Source organism: Gavialis gangeticus, unplaced genomic scaffold, assembly GCF_001723915.1.
Source record: "Gavialis gangeticus isolate Ggan-Ray unplaced genomic scaffold, GavGan_comp1, whole genome shotgun sequence".
Lineage (NCBI taxonomy): Eukaryota > Metazoa > Chordata > Crocodylia > Gavialidae > Gavialis > Gavialis gangeticus.
In genome coordinates this window covers 59,223,466-59,236,696 of record NW_017728994.1, presented here as the reverse complement: position 1 = coordinate 59,236,696, position 13,231 = coordinate 59,223,466, and the positions used below count along the sequence as shown (strand labels likewise).

The window sequence follows — 13,231 nt, the reverse complement described above, 5'->3', positions numbered from 1 at the left end:
TAAGGGCGGGGAAGGAGGGGTTATGGGGAGACTGTGTGGGAGGGGTAGGTTCCCTGCCCTTCCCTTCCCCCTCCTAGCAGCCAGCAGTGGACCTTCAGGGCATGCATGGCCTGCTTCAGGCAGTCCCTGGACAGTGTGTGGTGCCATCTCAGACCTGGGGGCTACATGTGGCATACAGAGCCAGCCCAGCTCACTGGCATGCTCCTTCAAACAGAATTGGGCCAGCTCCTGCCACCACCCGGGGCTCCCTGCACTGCAGGTAGGGGTCTCGTGGTATTAGGCTGCAGTGACTTCTGCCTCCATTTGCCTTGAGTGCCATCAGGCCTGGGGTGGCTCCATGGAGGCAGGAGCTGGCCCAGCATGATGGCATGTGAAGCCCATGGAGGTAGGAGCCAGCCTGGCCCACTGGTGTGTGGCTCCTGCCTGTAGTGCCAGGAGACCCAAGTGGTGGCAGGAGCCAGCCCGGTCCTGTTTGAAGGTGCATGCCAGTGGGGTGGGCTGGCTTTGTGTGCCATTTGTAGCCCCCGGGTCTCAGGGAACCATGCACTGCTGGGGGACTTTGCCTGCAGCAGTTCATGAGCAACACGGGAGCCTGCTGCTGGCTGCTGCAGCCGGGGAGTGGGGGGCAGGGGAGGCTGTGTGCCATGGGGAGGTGGGTGGGGGACCCACCCCTCCCACAGAGTCTCCCGACCCCACAGTACCCCCACCCCCACATCCCTGCTTACCTGGCTCTGGGTCAGTGCTGCCAGCCTTGCCCTGCTTCTGTTTCCTCTAGCACACAGGCAGCATGCTAGAGCAGCAGAGGCATGCAGCAGGCGTAGAGACACTCTGGCCTGGAGCTGAAGTCTCTTTGGAGGACCCAGCCTCCAGTTGCTTCGGGGCACACTCCTCCACCACTTCTTTCCCGCATGTTTTCTTTTGATACTGGGATTTTCTGATTTACTTAGAGTCTGCACTGCATATTTGCAGCATGGTGAACATTTTTTCATTTGCGGCGTGCCTCCTGCGGCATCTCAAACTGCTTTGAGATGCCACAACAGGCACTTGCTCTCTCATCCAGATGTGGCCTGTGGGTCTAACTGTGCGTTCAGGACCTAAAAATCAACTCCATTTTTATATATACAAAATCATGTCTCTATTATAAAACATTTCAGTAGAAAATTATACAGAACTGCTAGTGTAGTAAGTTTAACTTCCTGTGTTTTGGGGAAAAAGAATAGGCTGCCTGTAAAGTACCACTGTGGTTGAATGTCCCTTAAGTGGATTTTGCTTTCAAGCAACATAGAAATCTTTTACTAGGAATAACATAAAAGTTAAATTTCAAAACTGAGCTAAGTTGCTTTGTTACTTGCTATATTTTTTGCTTTGTTAATTGTTTCTCAGATTTTATACTAAAAATATTTCCTATATAATATATTGTAATTGTTCAATTTATAAGGAAAATACCAATCACAACCAAAATACCAGGATTTAGTCAAGCCCTAAACAAATGTGGAAGTGCATTTATTTTCTTGCTGAGTCAGCCTCGTGTCTGATGTATTGATGTTCTGCCTCTTTCATTCAGCATTAAGAGCTGTTTAATGTAATGTAGCTTATCACTTTGAAGGAAAGGCCAGAAAATGTTTCTTGTTGAACATACAGCTATAGAATATGAAGCAAAGTAATGAAAGGTGTTTTAATGAATGGTGACTCTTGGCTCAAATTACGAGCCAACGTCTATTCCTTTCCGATTTTGTATTTATTGTTAAATGACTCATTCCATGGTGAGGCTGAGAAAGTATAAGATGTTGTGATTATACTTATTAGCTGCCTTTTGTCTACAGTCTCCATGATTTTACCCCATAATTTAATATTAAATGGCACGTAAATTAAATCATCTTGGATTCCCTTATGCTCTTTTAGCTCAGCGGGTGATGTGAACAGCTGTAAGAAATATATCATTAAGGATACAGGAATCTAAGAGTGTCTGATGAGTCACCAGGGCCAGAAAGAAAAAAGGTGAAAAGAAACTAACTTAGACAATTATGGGCTATTTTAAACTGTTCTCTGAATTTTGGCCGCCAGTATGTGAAGTGCTAAAATAGATTTTTTGTGATCATAGTAGGGTTTTTTGTAAGTCTAGTTATGTATTAGTGAATGCTCAGTTTTTATTGCTCACACCACTGTAAGTTCTATGCATCCTATAACTAATACAAGCTTACCTATAACATAAAATTAAAAAAAAATCAGTTCACCAATGTACCTAGCCTTATTTCCTAATGATTTGACTTCCATGTTAAGCTTGATGGTTCAGTATCTGTGAAGACTAGTATGCTTTATCTTCTCCAGTCCCTTTTCTCCAAAGCTGTCAAATGACTTTACAAATAGTGAGCAAAGTGCACTAAATCCCTCATGAGTTAATTTCCTAAATTGTAAAATGGGGATAAAGGCAGCACAGGTCAGATAAATGCCTTGTCTGGGGTGTTGAAGTGAGTCACTGGCAGAGGTAGGGGATTGAATGTAATCCTAATTCGTGCTAGTACTTTTAGACACAATCTTCTTTAGCAAGCTTCTTACGCCGATTTGATATTAACTGATATTTCAGCAGTAAACTCTGAGAAGTATGGTATTCAGAAGGTGACAACTTCATACATCACACTAGCTAATTTATCCACATGGAATGAATAATGCAGAAGAGAATTATAAAAACATCACCTTATGGACCAACAGCTGCAGCTATTATTTACATTTTGTCTTCTTTATATATGTTGAACACTGGGAGTTTTGCCAATGTGTGCAGCAATGCAGGCTAATTAAATTTTATTTAGAGGGAATTTTGACCATATCTCAGCTCTGTATAAGGGGTGGAAAAGCCTTGGAATGGGTCCAATTGATCATTTCCTGTCAAAAGTTTTGTTTGATAGAAAATGGGGTTTTCAACCTAATGAATTTTTCAGAAAAACGTTCTGTTTTGTATGCAAGATATCATCTGTTGTTCAAATATTTCAGCCAAAATATTTTGGTTTTCACAAAAACTCAAAAATTTAAATACAGCAATTGACAACAAATGGATTTTTGTTTTTTTTTTCCCCTCATTAAATACTTTCATGGGGAAAAATTTTGGACTGGCACTTAGTGGCAAGAGGACCTTTCCTCTACCTGGTAAAAACTTAGACACATCCAAGAAGAATTTCATGGACCAGGCCACAGAAAAGAAAACAGGGCGGTAACATGTGTCTAGTATTTTATTGTGGTTTCTACCTCAAGAATGTAGCATTAAGATCTGTACGTAATAAAAATGTGGAACGTTATGTTTAGGTAGATTTACTAGATTTCATAGATGTTAGGGCTGGAAGGGACCTTGGAAGATCATGGAGTCCAGCCCCTGCCCCAGGGGCAGGAAGTCAGTGGGGATCATGGGATCCCAGCAAGATAAACGTCCAGATGTCTTTTGAAGGCGTTCAAAGTTAAGTGCTTGAACCACCTCTGATGGCAGGCTGTTCCAGACCTTGGGGGCTCGGACAGTGAAGAAGTTCTTCCTTATGTCCACCCTGAAATGGTCATGGAGGAATTTGTGACTGTTCAACCTTGTCATCCCTTGAGGTGTTCTGGTGAACAGATATTCCCCCAGATCCTGGTGAGCACCCCGATGAACTTACAGGTGGCCACCAGATCACCCCTGAGCCTGCGCTTTTCCAGGCTGAAGAGTCCCATGGCTCTCAGCCTGTCGTCGTAAGGTCTGCTTTCCTGACCTCTGATCATGCATGTGGCTCTCCTCTGCACCCTCTCAAGCTTCTCCACATCCTTTTTGAATTGTGGAGCCCAAAACTGGATGCAGTACTCCAGCTGCGGCCTCACCAAAGCTGAGTACAACGGGAAGATGATGTCCTGGGATTTACTTGAGAAGAATCTGTGGAGGCAAGCAAGCGTTTTGCTTGCTTTACTAGCATCAGTATCACACTGCAGGCTCATTTTCATCTTGTGGTCAATCCCCAAAGTCAAGGAAAGTCTGTTCGTAGAGAAACGGGAGCAGCTGTGCATGAAGCATTAGCTTCATTAAAAGAAGGCCACACTATGGACAGGCCAGTTGTGGAACAGGGAAAGGATTTAGCAAGCATGCATTTGTGTGAACTTGATCTCCCTACTGCCCTGCACAACTGGTGCAGAGGTGCTGCGACTGCCATTCTGTTCTGTTAAGTTGAACAGCCTGGACATGTGATAGAGCTAACTGGCAGCCAATATGGCAATGGGTAACGAAGGAGAATTTAATCAATGCACCACACGACACCACCGCTTTGATGTAAATTGAGGGCTTGGCCCCCCTCACATATGGATCAAGGATAGTAAGTTGCAAAAGTGTCTTAAAAAATTACTTTTGCTCTTTTACCCAAGTTGCATTGTAGATTCCTTGACACAGATCAAGCCCTTTTATTTCAGTGGGAGCCGTAAAGAAGGATAATGGGATTTGTCGTCATAAACTAGAATGAGTTTGTCTGTCTTCAAAAGAATATTGTGCAGGAATGGGCAAACAGGCTCAGTACTAGTTCCACAATGTGATCGGGCTGGTTCAAAATTAGAAAGACAAATTTTAAGACTTTCTAAAAACTAATGATTATTACCTTAAACACTCAGTATCAGTCTGAGGTTTTTCACCAACTTTGATTCTTTCTGCTTCTAAACATCTTGTGATACCTTCAGCTTCTCTGACTTGTTCTTCAACATCTAAACATAAAGTGAGAGTGTTTTTACCAGGATATGGTAAATATCTCTATTCAGATGCAGCCTACCTTTCTTACTCACGAGTTATTAAAGTGTAAGCTGCTATGGAAATGAAAATATTACAGTACACAAAATTAAAATGCAAATATTTGTATTTCTAACTGGCATATAATTGCAACATTTCAGGCAATTGCAGAGTCTACAGGATGGTTGTAACAGTTGTATGCTACAATATTTAACCTTATAAAGAAAACATTATGGCCTGACTTTTTCATCGCTCAACTGTTGTAATATATGCTATTGACAATAGTAAATGAACAATCTGGTTAGTTATGTCACTTTTAAAAGATTTTTATACAGTTGATGAAGGTAAAATATTTGTATTCTGTAAATAATGTAATATTCTTTAAGTTGCATATTAGAACTGGTATTCCATCTCCTTCCTCCTTGGCCAGTTTTGACACTGTTGACAACGGTAATTGTTTTTGAAAATTTTTGTTCTCTTGGCTTCCATGATACCGTCCTTGTCTAGGTTTTCTTCCTTCTCCCTCCTATCTTTAGCTGCCTTTCAGTGCATCTGCCTCAATTTCCCCCCCAGTCCTTCTCCAAGTCCAACTTTCTGCGTGGCTCCATAGGGTTCTCTCCTTAGTGTCCTCCTTTTTTCTCTATATATATTATCTCTGGGAAATCACATATATAAACAGAAATTCAATTACTGTCTCTGTGTTGACAACTCATAGATATACCTCTCAGCTTTGGACTTGCCTACCTCTGTCCAAACTGTAATTGTGGTCTTTCTGCCATCCATGTACTCATGAATGTTTTGTCAGCACTGGTTCAAGATGTTAAAAGTCAAGCTCTTAATTGTTACTGTTTCAGTAACGCTGTGTTCAGTAATGCTCTGTGTTACCTTCTTCCTCAATCACTGTGAATGCTATCACCATCCAGTCTGTTGTTTCAGACCCATACCTTGGGCATCATCTTTGACTAAAAGCTTTTCCTAGGTATTCCCCTACAGGCTCCAAGTCTTGCCAGTTCTTTCTCCATAACACCTCTCTCCTATCTAGCCACGCAGCTCATTAATTATTTCACATCTTTATCATTGTAATTATTCTTTTCTCTGTCTTTGATAGCTGCAATACTGCCTCACTTGTATCAATTCAGAAAGCTTGCTGTGAAGATTTTTCTCTTAGTCCAGTGATTCTCCACCATGGCTCGGTGGCATCCTGAGGTGCTTTGAAATCCTTTCAAGGGTGCCACACAAGGTAAACCTAGAGATGTCATGTAGGAATCTATAATGTTAAAAACTTTTCTGACCAGTTGCGATCCTTCTGAGTCTTGTTCGACAGAAGAATTACTCTGTTATTTTTCTGTCGTCAAAAAGCAAGTGAAAACAATAAGCTGGCATTTTCTGAGAGGTTCTTGAAGTCTATCAAGGGGTGCCCTGAGTCTAAAAAGGTTGAGACCCACGGTCCTAGTCCATTGTTTTGGCCATGTCTCCCCTTTTGCATCCCTCTTCTGGTTCCCACTTATTTGTTGAATCACCATAAGCTACTTCTCCTGGCTTTCAAGGTCCTTCATGAATTATCATTCTCATTCATCTTCCGATTGGCCCATGATAGCCTCCATTTCTTAGTTGTTCAGTTTTCAGACCAACACCCTCAGTGTTTTATTGCTTGTTAAATGTTGTAGATAAATATTTGGTATGGAGTACTTGGAGGATTTACTTTGATTACAGATTCCTAATGGGCTTTTTGAAAGAATGTATCGGTTGATTTTCATTTTGATGTACTAAGTTTTAAATTTATATATTTATTTTATCTGCAAAAGTAGGAGTTCATTTTTCATATTTATGGGAATAAAATTCAGAAAATCTCCTATACGCTCTGTATCAGTGACGGAAGTATAAATCTCATCACAACTCGGTATTTGTTGTAGCCATATTTTAAAATGACTAATTAGGCTATAAAACAAGAATACAAAAATCTTACTTCTGTGACTTACTCTAATCTGTTGAGAAAAATAACCTGACAGAAATCATTTGTCAAATGTATTTATCAAACCAAAAATAATTATCATAACAAGTGATTATCAAACACATGAATACCTTTGAGTTTGCTTTGAAGAGTAAATAAATCCTGCTTTAATTCATTCTTCTGCAGCTGGAGTGCATTTAACTGAACATGTTTATGTTCCACTGACTCCATTTCTAAGAGGAAATAATTATATTTTAAATTAAAAAGTATTATAGTTTTAATCTTCATGATGTAATCTTAAATACTCTTAAACTATTTCTAACTGCCTTCAGATATTTGAAAGGACATTAAGGATAAAATTACAATTAGTCTTATAGAACCCAAATTACAAGAAATTACATATGGTATTATGTATTCATTAGTTTTAAAATAAATTTATTTTTAGCATTCATAAAATAAGCCACAGTTTGTTGATTGAATAAAAATTAGTTTTGTATATTTTATTTTGAAGTGTTACTCAAATTATTTAGGAGGATGACCTGTGCTTTTGGACAAATGCTTTTTCAGAGGCCTAACAATGTCGAGGTAAGGATTTGTAGTTAGTGTCATGGATGTTTAAGCCATATATTTTGATGACACTCAGTAAGGAATAAAATATTCCTGAATTATTATTTCTACTTACATATTACTATTTTTGTTGCTGACAGTGTAATTGGTGGTAGACACAAATGTTGTTTAAAAAGCACAGTCACACAAGTGGCAAGGCATAGTACTAGACTAGGCTAGACTTAGAGGAAAGTGTTAAATACAAGTAGGTTCTCTGTTTTTTTGCGGGGGGGAATGTCCTCACTGACTTCTGTTAATCACTAGATACAATAGCTGCCAACTAGTGGAGACAGCATTCTCCTAATTAGCTATGTCAAAGCTGGAGTCACTTTGATCAAAAGTTGAAGAAGCAAGAAGTGGAAACTAAAATGGACAACCCTATTACTGTGACCTGTAAACAGCAGTCAGGAAATATGAGGGTCAGTTGTATGATGAATGAGGTTTTTTAGGTCAGGTGTCCTTAGAGATTCATTTTTTACTGTTTTGGCCATTAATGTTGCCAGACCACTGGATTTAATTGCTATGAATGTGAGCCATCTTTTGCTGGGAAGATGTGAACTGAATCTGTTCAAGTAGCCCTTGTTTTAATACATAAGAAAGGAGAGATCTGGGTTATGTGCATGTTCCTGTATGCCATGAAAATTAACTGCCCAGTCAGCAAAAAGACATAAAAGGAAAGAGGTGGTTAGAGTATCTGCTATTAGAAATTATATATTTTAACAAGGTCATACAATCCTTTTCAATCTCACTGTAAAAGACTAGGCCTACAAAGTGTTTGTGCATTTAATTCCCATGGAAGTTAGAAGGATTTGTAAGATCTTGGTTTGTATGGCAGTCCAAGGGGGTACCCTTTTATGACTCTTTCTGGCTGCAACATCACAGGTGGCAGTTCAGGACAGGAGGTAGGTTGTACAGACCTGTTGCTGTCAAAATAGCGCTATGGACAGCGAAGGACGGAATGGGGTGGGAAATGGGAGGATCTTTGACTCTATCCTTTAATGTGCTGGCCAATACAAGTACCCTGAGACATGGCTGAATCAGAATCTCCCTCCTGGGCTGCTGTAAGGCAGATCATTGTTTCACAGTCTAGCCCAGGGGTGGGTGGACACATATTTGGGATGGAGGGCCACTCAAGGGGTTTTGGTGAGCTGTTGGGGGGGGGGGACTGTTGACTTGGCCTGGGGTGGGGAGAAGCAACTGATCCTATATGGCCCTGGGCCCCTCCGCCCCACACCCACCACTGGGGGTGCTGGATGAAGTGGGTGGGCAGGGTCTCCTGGGACCCCCATGGGCAGGGCACATTAGCCAAGCAGTGTGGGACTGGCCCCAGGAAAGAGTTGCAACCTGATGACATACCATCTTTCAAAATATTTTCTTCGTTTTCTAAATCATGCATTTCAGTCTTAATCTTTTTTTTAATCAAAATATCTCTGTTACTTGTTAATCCATACTCATTGTTAAACTCTGTTATTTCCATAATAAAATTCCCCTCTTCTTCGGTCATTCTTCTCTTTGTATCAATCTAAAAATGAAAAATGATTTAACATAAAGAGAAAAGGCAGAATTTTTATTAAAACAATCAGTCTGAAATTAAAAAACTTATTTCCTTAAATTGAATAAACTCCCTCCAGTGGTGGTGCAGTCACCTACTCTGGAAATCTTCAAAAGGAGATTGGACAGTCACCTTGCTGGGGTCACTTGGCCCCAGTTGGCTTTTCCTGCCTAGTGCAGAGGGGCTGGACCCAATGATCTACCAGGTCCCTTCCAGCCCCTAACAATCTTTGAATCTATGAATAAAAAAACAGCATGCATTCTATTTTTCTGACCTGTACAAACAGGAAAATGGTCTCTATCTCCATCATTCTTGCTTTTGCATAAACCCTACCATTTTGTTTTGTGACAAAATGAGAAGTGTATTCTTTATATACAAGCAGTGCTACAAGCTGTATTATGCCAACAATTTGTACAAAGAGCTCTGTATTGAAATCAATAGAGAGTTCTGCTTAAAAATCAATGGCATAATGTGGTCACTCTTTCTTTTTTAAATTACTCATTAAGGGTGAAACTCTTTTTGCAGAAGGCCAGGAAAAGGCCAGTGCCCTATGTAACTTCCAAAAGACAGTCCAAGAAAGCGGGCCCTTGCTCAAGCCAGTGGAAGATGAGCGTTCTCTCAGCACCTTCTGAAATTGGTTTTAAAGAAAAACTGTTCCATTTATAGAAAAACTCATCCTTAAAGTCATTGCCAAAATTAAATCAATTCAAAACACTTAATACTAAATTAAACAAAATTGATTTACCTCTAAAACAAGATAACTTCTGTATCAAACCTGGATGGGCAGAATAGATCACAAATTCACATTCCATCAAGAGACAGCAATTTTGATTTTACAGCTAAAAAGATTACTGTGATAGTTGTGGTATTTCCTATTTTCTCTCCTTCACTGAATATAAGGAATACCTAGGATGCTGCACTACTTATAAAGGCAACTATGAAAAGATTTTAAGTGTAGGCACTGTGAATTTTTTTTAATGTTCCAAATGAAACACCACGTTTTAAAGAAATAAGGGCAATCATGTCATGTAGGCATGTGTGCAGGGAAGAAGGGCAGGCTAGGGGGATGAGTGAACTGTTAGGGCAGTGATCCCAAACCAGGATGTCAGGGCATGTAGAGGTGCTTCAAGACCCTTTGAAAGGTGTTACAAGATGTGAAGCGATACATAGGTAAGCAGAGAATCATTGTCTGCCTGGGTGTTCCTCCTCCTCCAGTGCCTGGCCCCTCTACAAAGAGTTAAGCACTGCAATAATTAAGTTAGGTTTTGAAACAGGATGCTCCTGAATTAAGAAAAGTTATGGAGATTGCCTTGTTTCTGTTGAGGGCTGTCTTGAGTCTAAAAAACGTTGAGAGCCACTGTGTTGAGGTAATATGGTGGCCTGAAGTCTGCTGGGTCTTTTTAACAAAGGAATTGCATGATTGATTTACACTGTGTTACTTTCCACAGAGCTCAGTTTGGGTGAGATGCTGCAAGACATGCACAGAGGAGGGCTTGGTAACTCCGTTCTACAGATCAGGGTGGCCAGAGTACAGCGTGGATGCCACAAGAGACATGGGCAGCCTCTCTGTGTGGGATGCAGCAGACTGGGGAGGAGAGAGGCAGCTCCATGGCCAATATGGCAGGGAGCAGAAAGCAGAGCAACAGATCAGGTAGGGAGCACAAGGCAGGAAGCAGAAAGCTGAGCAACAGAGAAAAGGATCAGAGTTGCTCTCGGGAAGGCGTGGGGCTAATTTGTGGCACTTCTGCAAAAAAGGTTGGCCCCCACCAGTATAGATACTGCTAAGGATACAGAGTATGTGGAGGATCCACTTTTCTTGAGAGTGGTCCTGGCCTCCTACTGAAGTCAGAAGAATTAATACAGATCCCAAGAGATCTGCAGGATATAGGGGTGTGTCCTGCAAGCCTATTCTTTGACTGGAAGGAAAGCTTAGTACCTCTCTTAAAATCATTAGGGAAGAAGCTTCTCTAGCTCCTCATTGTGATTTCCCTGTACCCCTGCAACCCAAGTCTCTCCCACAGATTCAGCTGTGGAATTGGGCAATCCAAGCCATCTCAAGGGCTTTTGCCATTTGTCTTTAAGAAAAGAGATCATATGTGAAAATAAGACTTTGGTCAACAACCAGCAGAAATTAGGAAACTGAAATTAAGACTGCTGATTGAGTTGTGGTGATTTTTCCAAGATGTGTTTTATCTACAGTATTTAAGTTTGGAGTTACATCATGCATTTCTTTGAGGCTTTAATTTATTAGGGCCAAAGCAAAATGTTAATAATTCCTATTTTTGTATCTAATTGATATATTTTTTCAGAATTTAAATGTAAGTGCAGTCATAAATTTTTGTAGAACTGAATTATTCTAAGTACCGTAGCTGGAAACATACAAAGATGTGCAGAAGAATATCCTTTTGATTCACAAGTTCCACTTTCTGTTTTTCAAAGCTGTCTTCACGTTTCTTCAAAAGCTCTAAGTAGAAGAGCTTTTCTGACAGATGCTGAACCTTCAAAGAGAACAAAGGAATATAAATATAGCTTGATTGCTAAGTCTTGCACATAAAGACCCTTAATTTTGTTCAAATATAGTCTGCTAAAACATAGCTGCTTGACCATGGAAGCTTATGGTACCTTCTCATAAGCCTACGATCCAGACATGATTCTTTGGACAAGTAAACCCTCTTTAAAAGCTGTGTTCAGTGCTGCTCTCTGCATCTAGAGAGAAGTCCTTAACACTTGCTAACTTAGATGAAAGTCTGTTACAAATGGCTTGATTGAGCATATAAAAAGTAGGGGTCCACCAATAAAGATGTTCTTGGCTGATACAAATGACTGATTATTAACCAGCCATATCAGCCAATACTGATCTGATAACTGATTTGCAGGAATGCAGCCTGGCAGCCTGGAGAGCAGTGTCCTGCCAGTAAGTCTGTGAGGGGGGGTGGGGAAAGGGGCATGGGGAGGAGCAGATCAAGGCCCCCACAGTGAAGAAGGAAGTAGGGCAGGGGCAGGTGCTGCACAGCCAGGGCAGTGAATGTGACCCCAGGGCCAGAAGCGGGATGGAGTCATGGGCAGCTCATCCAGCGGGAGTGGGGGGTAAGGAGGGGAGGTGGCTCCCTGCTGCTGTGTGCACCCCTGGGGCGGCATGTGCCCCCCCCAATTTGTGCGAAGGGTGAGGGTGTGATGCCTGCTGCGGGCTCAGGGCCAGGGGCTACACCAACCAGCCTCTTTCCAGTTGGGGTGGGGGGGAGTGGGCTAGCTGGGCCAAGGTGGACAGGGGTGAGGCAGGCTCAGTTGCATGGGGTGGGCAGCAGTGGAGGTGCTGGGAGGGGCGGCTATGGGGGGTACAGGGAATTTTGGGGTGGCTATAGCCCCACAACCCCCCCCAGTACTGCCCCTGCTTGGGGCACTCCATTCTGCTGCCTTTCCCTCAGGAGCCCTGTGCGGGGGTATTTGGGGGCTGTAGCTACCCCAGAATTCCCCATAGCCACTCCTCCCAGCACCACTGCATGCCCCACGTGGCTGAGACTGCCCTGAACTCAGCCCCGACCCAGCCCCCCTTTCTTGGAAGAGGCTACCAAAGCCCCTAGCCCTGAGCCTGCAGCGGGCAGCCTACCCTCACCCCACACACCAATTGGGGGAGCATATGTCCTCTATGCCTCCCTTGGGGGTGGTGTGCAGCAGTGGAGATCCACCTCCACCATTCCCTCCTGCACTCTCTGGGCAAGCTTCTCACAGCTCCATCCCACTCCTGGCTGTGGGGTTGCATTCACTGCCCTGGCTAGATAGTGCCTGCCCCTGCCCCACTCCCTCCCTCACGCTGGGGGCCTCAATCTGTCCCCTACCCCATGCCTCTTGCTCCCCACAGACTTACCGGCAGGACACTGCTATCCAAGCTGCCTGGCTGCATTCCTGGCTGTGTGCATGCTGCGGGCTCATGCATACACGTGGCATTTATCAGTGAAATTATCAACTGTACTGGCCAAAAGAAGTCAATGGCTGATAATGTTAATTTTCTCTTTATTGGTGCTGATCTGATATACAACTAATACATCGGTGCACTCTAATAGAAATTTTTTTAGACAATGTAATATAGGGTTGAGCCTTATGCTATCTGACCCCAGGTATCAAGTCAAACATGGAATAACCTAAAAAATGCATAGGTCCAAAATTATTGAAGTATTTTCTGAATGGCTGAGGTTAGACTTAGAGAACTATTTATGCCAGCTATTACTTTGTAGCCTCACTCCTAGCATAGAGGAGTGAAGAAGAGACTTGATGTTCTCATAAATATTTTTCCCAGTATGACGGTGATAACCATCAGCTGGGGAAGAGGAATGGAGGATCAGTGTATGGGCAGAAGACAGTCTGCCATACAACCCCATCCAAAGCTTCCTTCTGCATACAT

The 13,231-nt window shown here is 42.3% G+C and overlaps 1 protein-coding gene across 1 annotated transcript in view; it reads right to left on the bottom strand.

The window, feature by feature from the left end:
• CCDC172 (coiled-coil domain containing 172) overlaps positions 1–13,231 on the bottom strand; it is a 42,922-nt gene that overhangs the window by 20,352 nt on the left and 9,339 nt on the right. Inside the window, exons 3-6 of the mRNA XM_019502160.1 lie at positions 11,214–11,330; positions 8,637–8,802; positions 6,806–6,907; positions 4,599–4,701 (exon numbers count right to left, since the gene is read on the bottom strand). Coding sequence (XP_019357705.1) covers positions 4,599–4,701; positions 6,806–6,907; positions 8,637–8,802; positions 11,214–11,330 — 488 coding nt within the window. The remainder of the gene's footprint in view (positions 1–4,598; positions 4,702–6,805; positions 6,908–8,636; positions 8,803–11,213; positions 11,331–13,231) is intronic.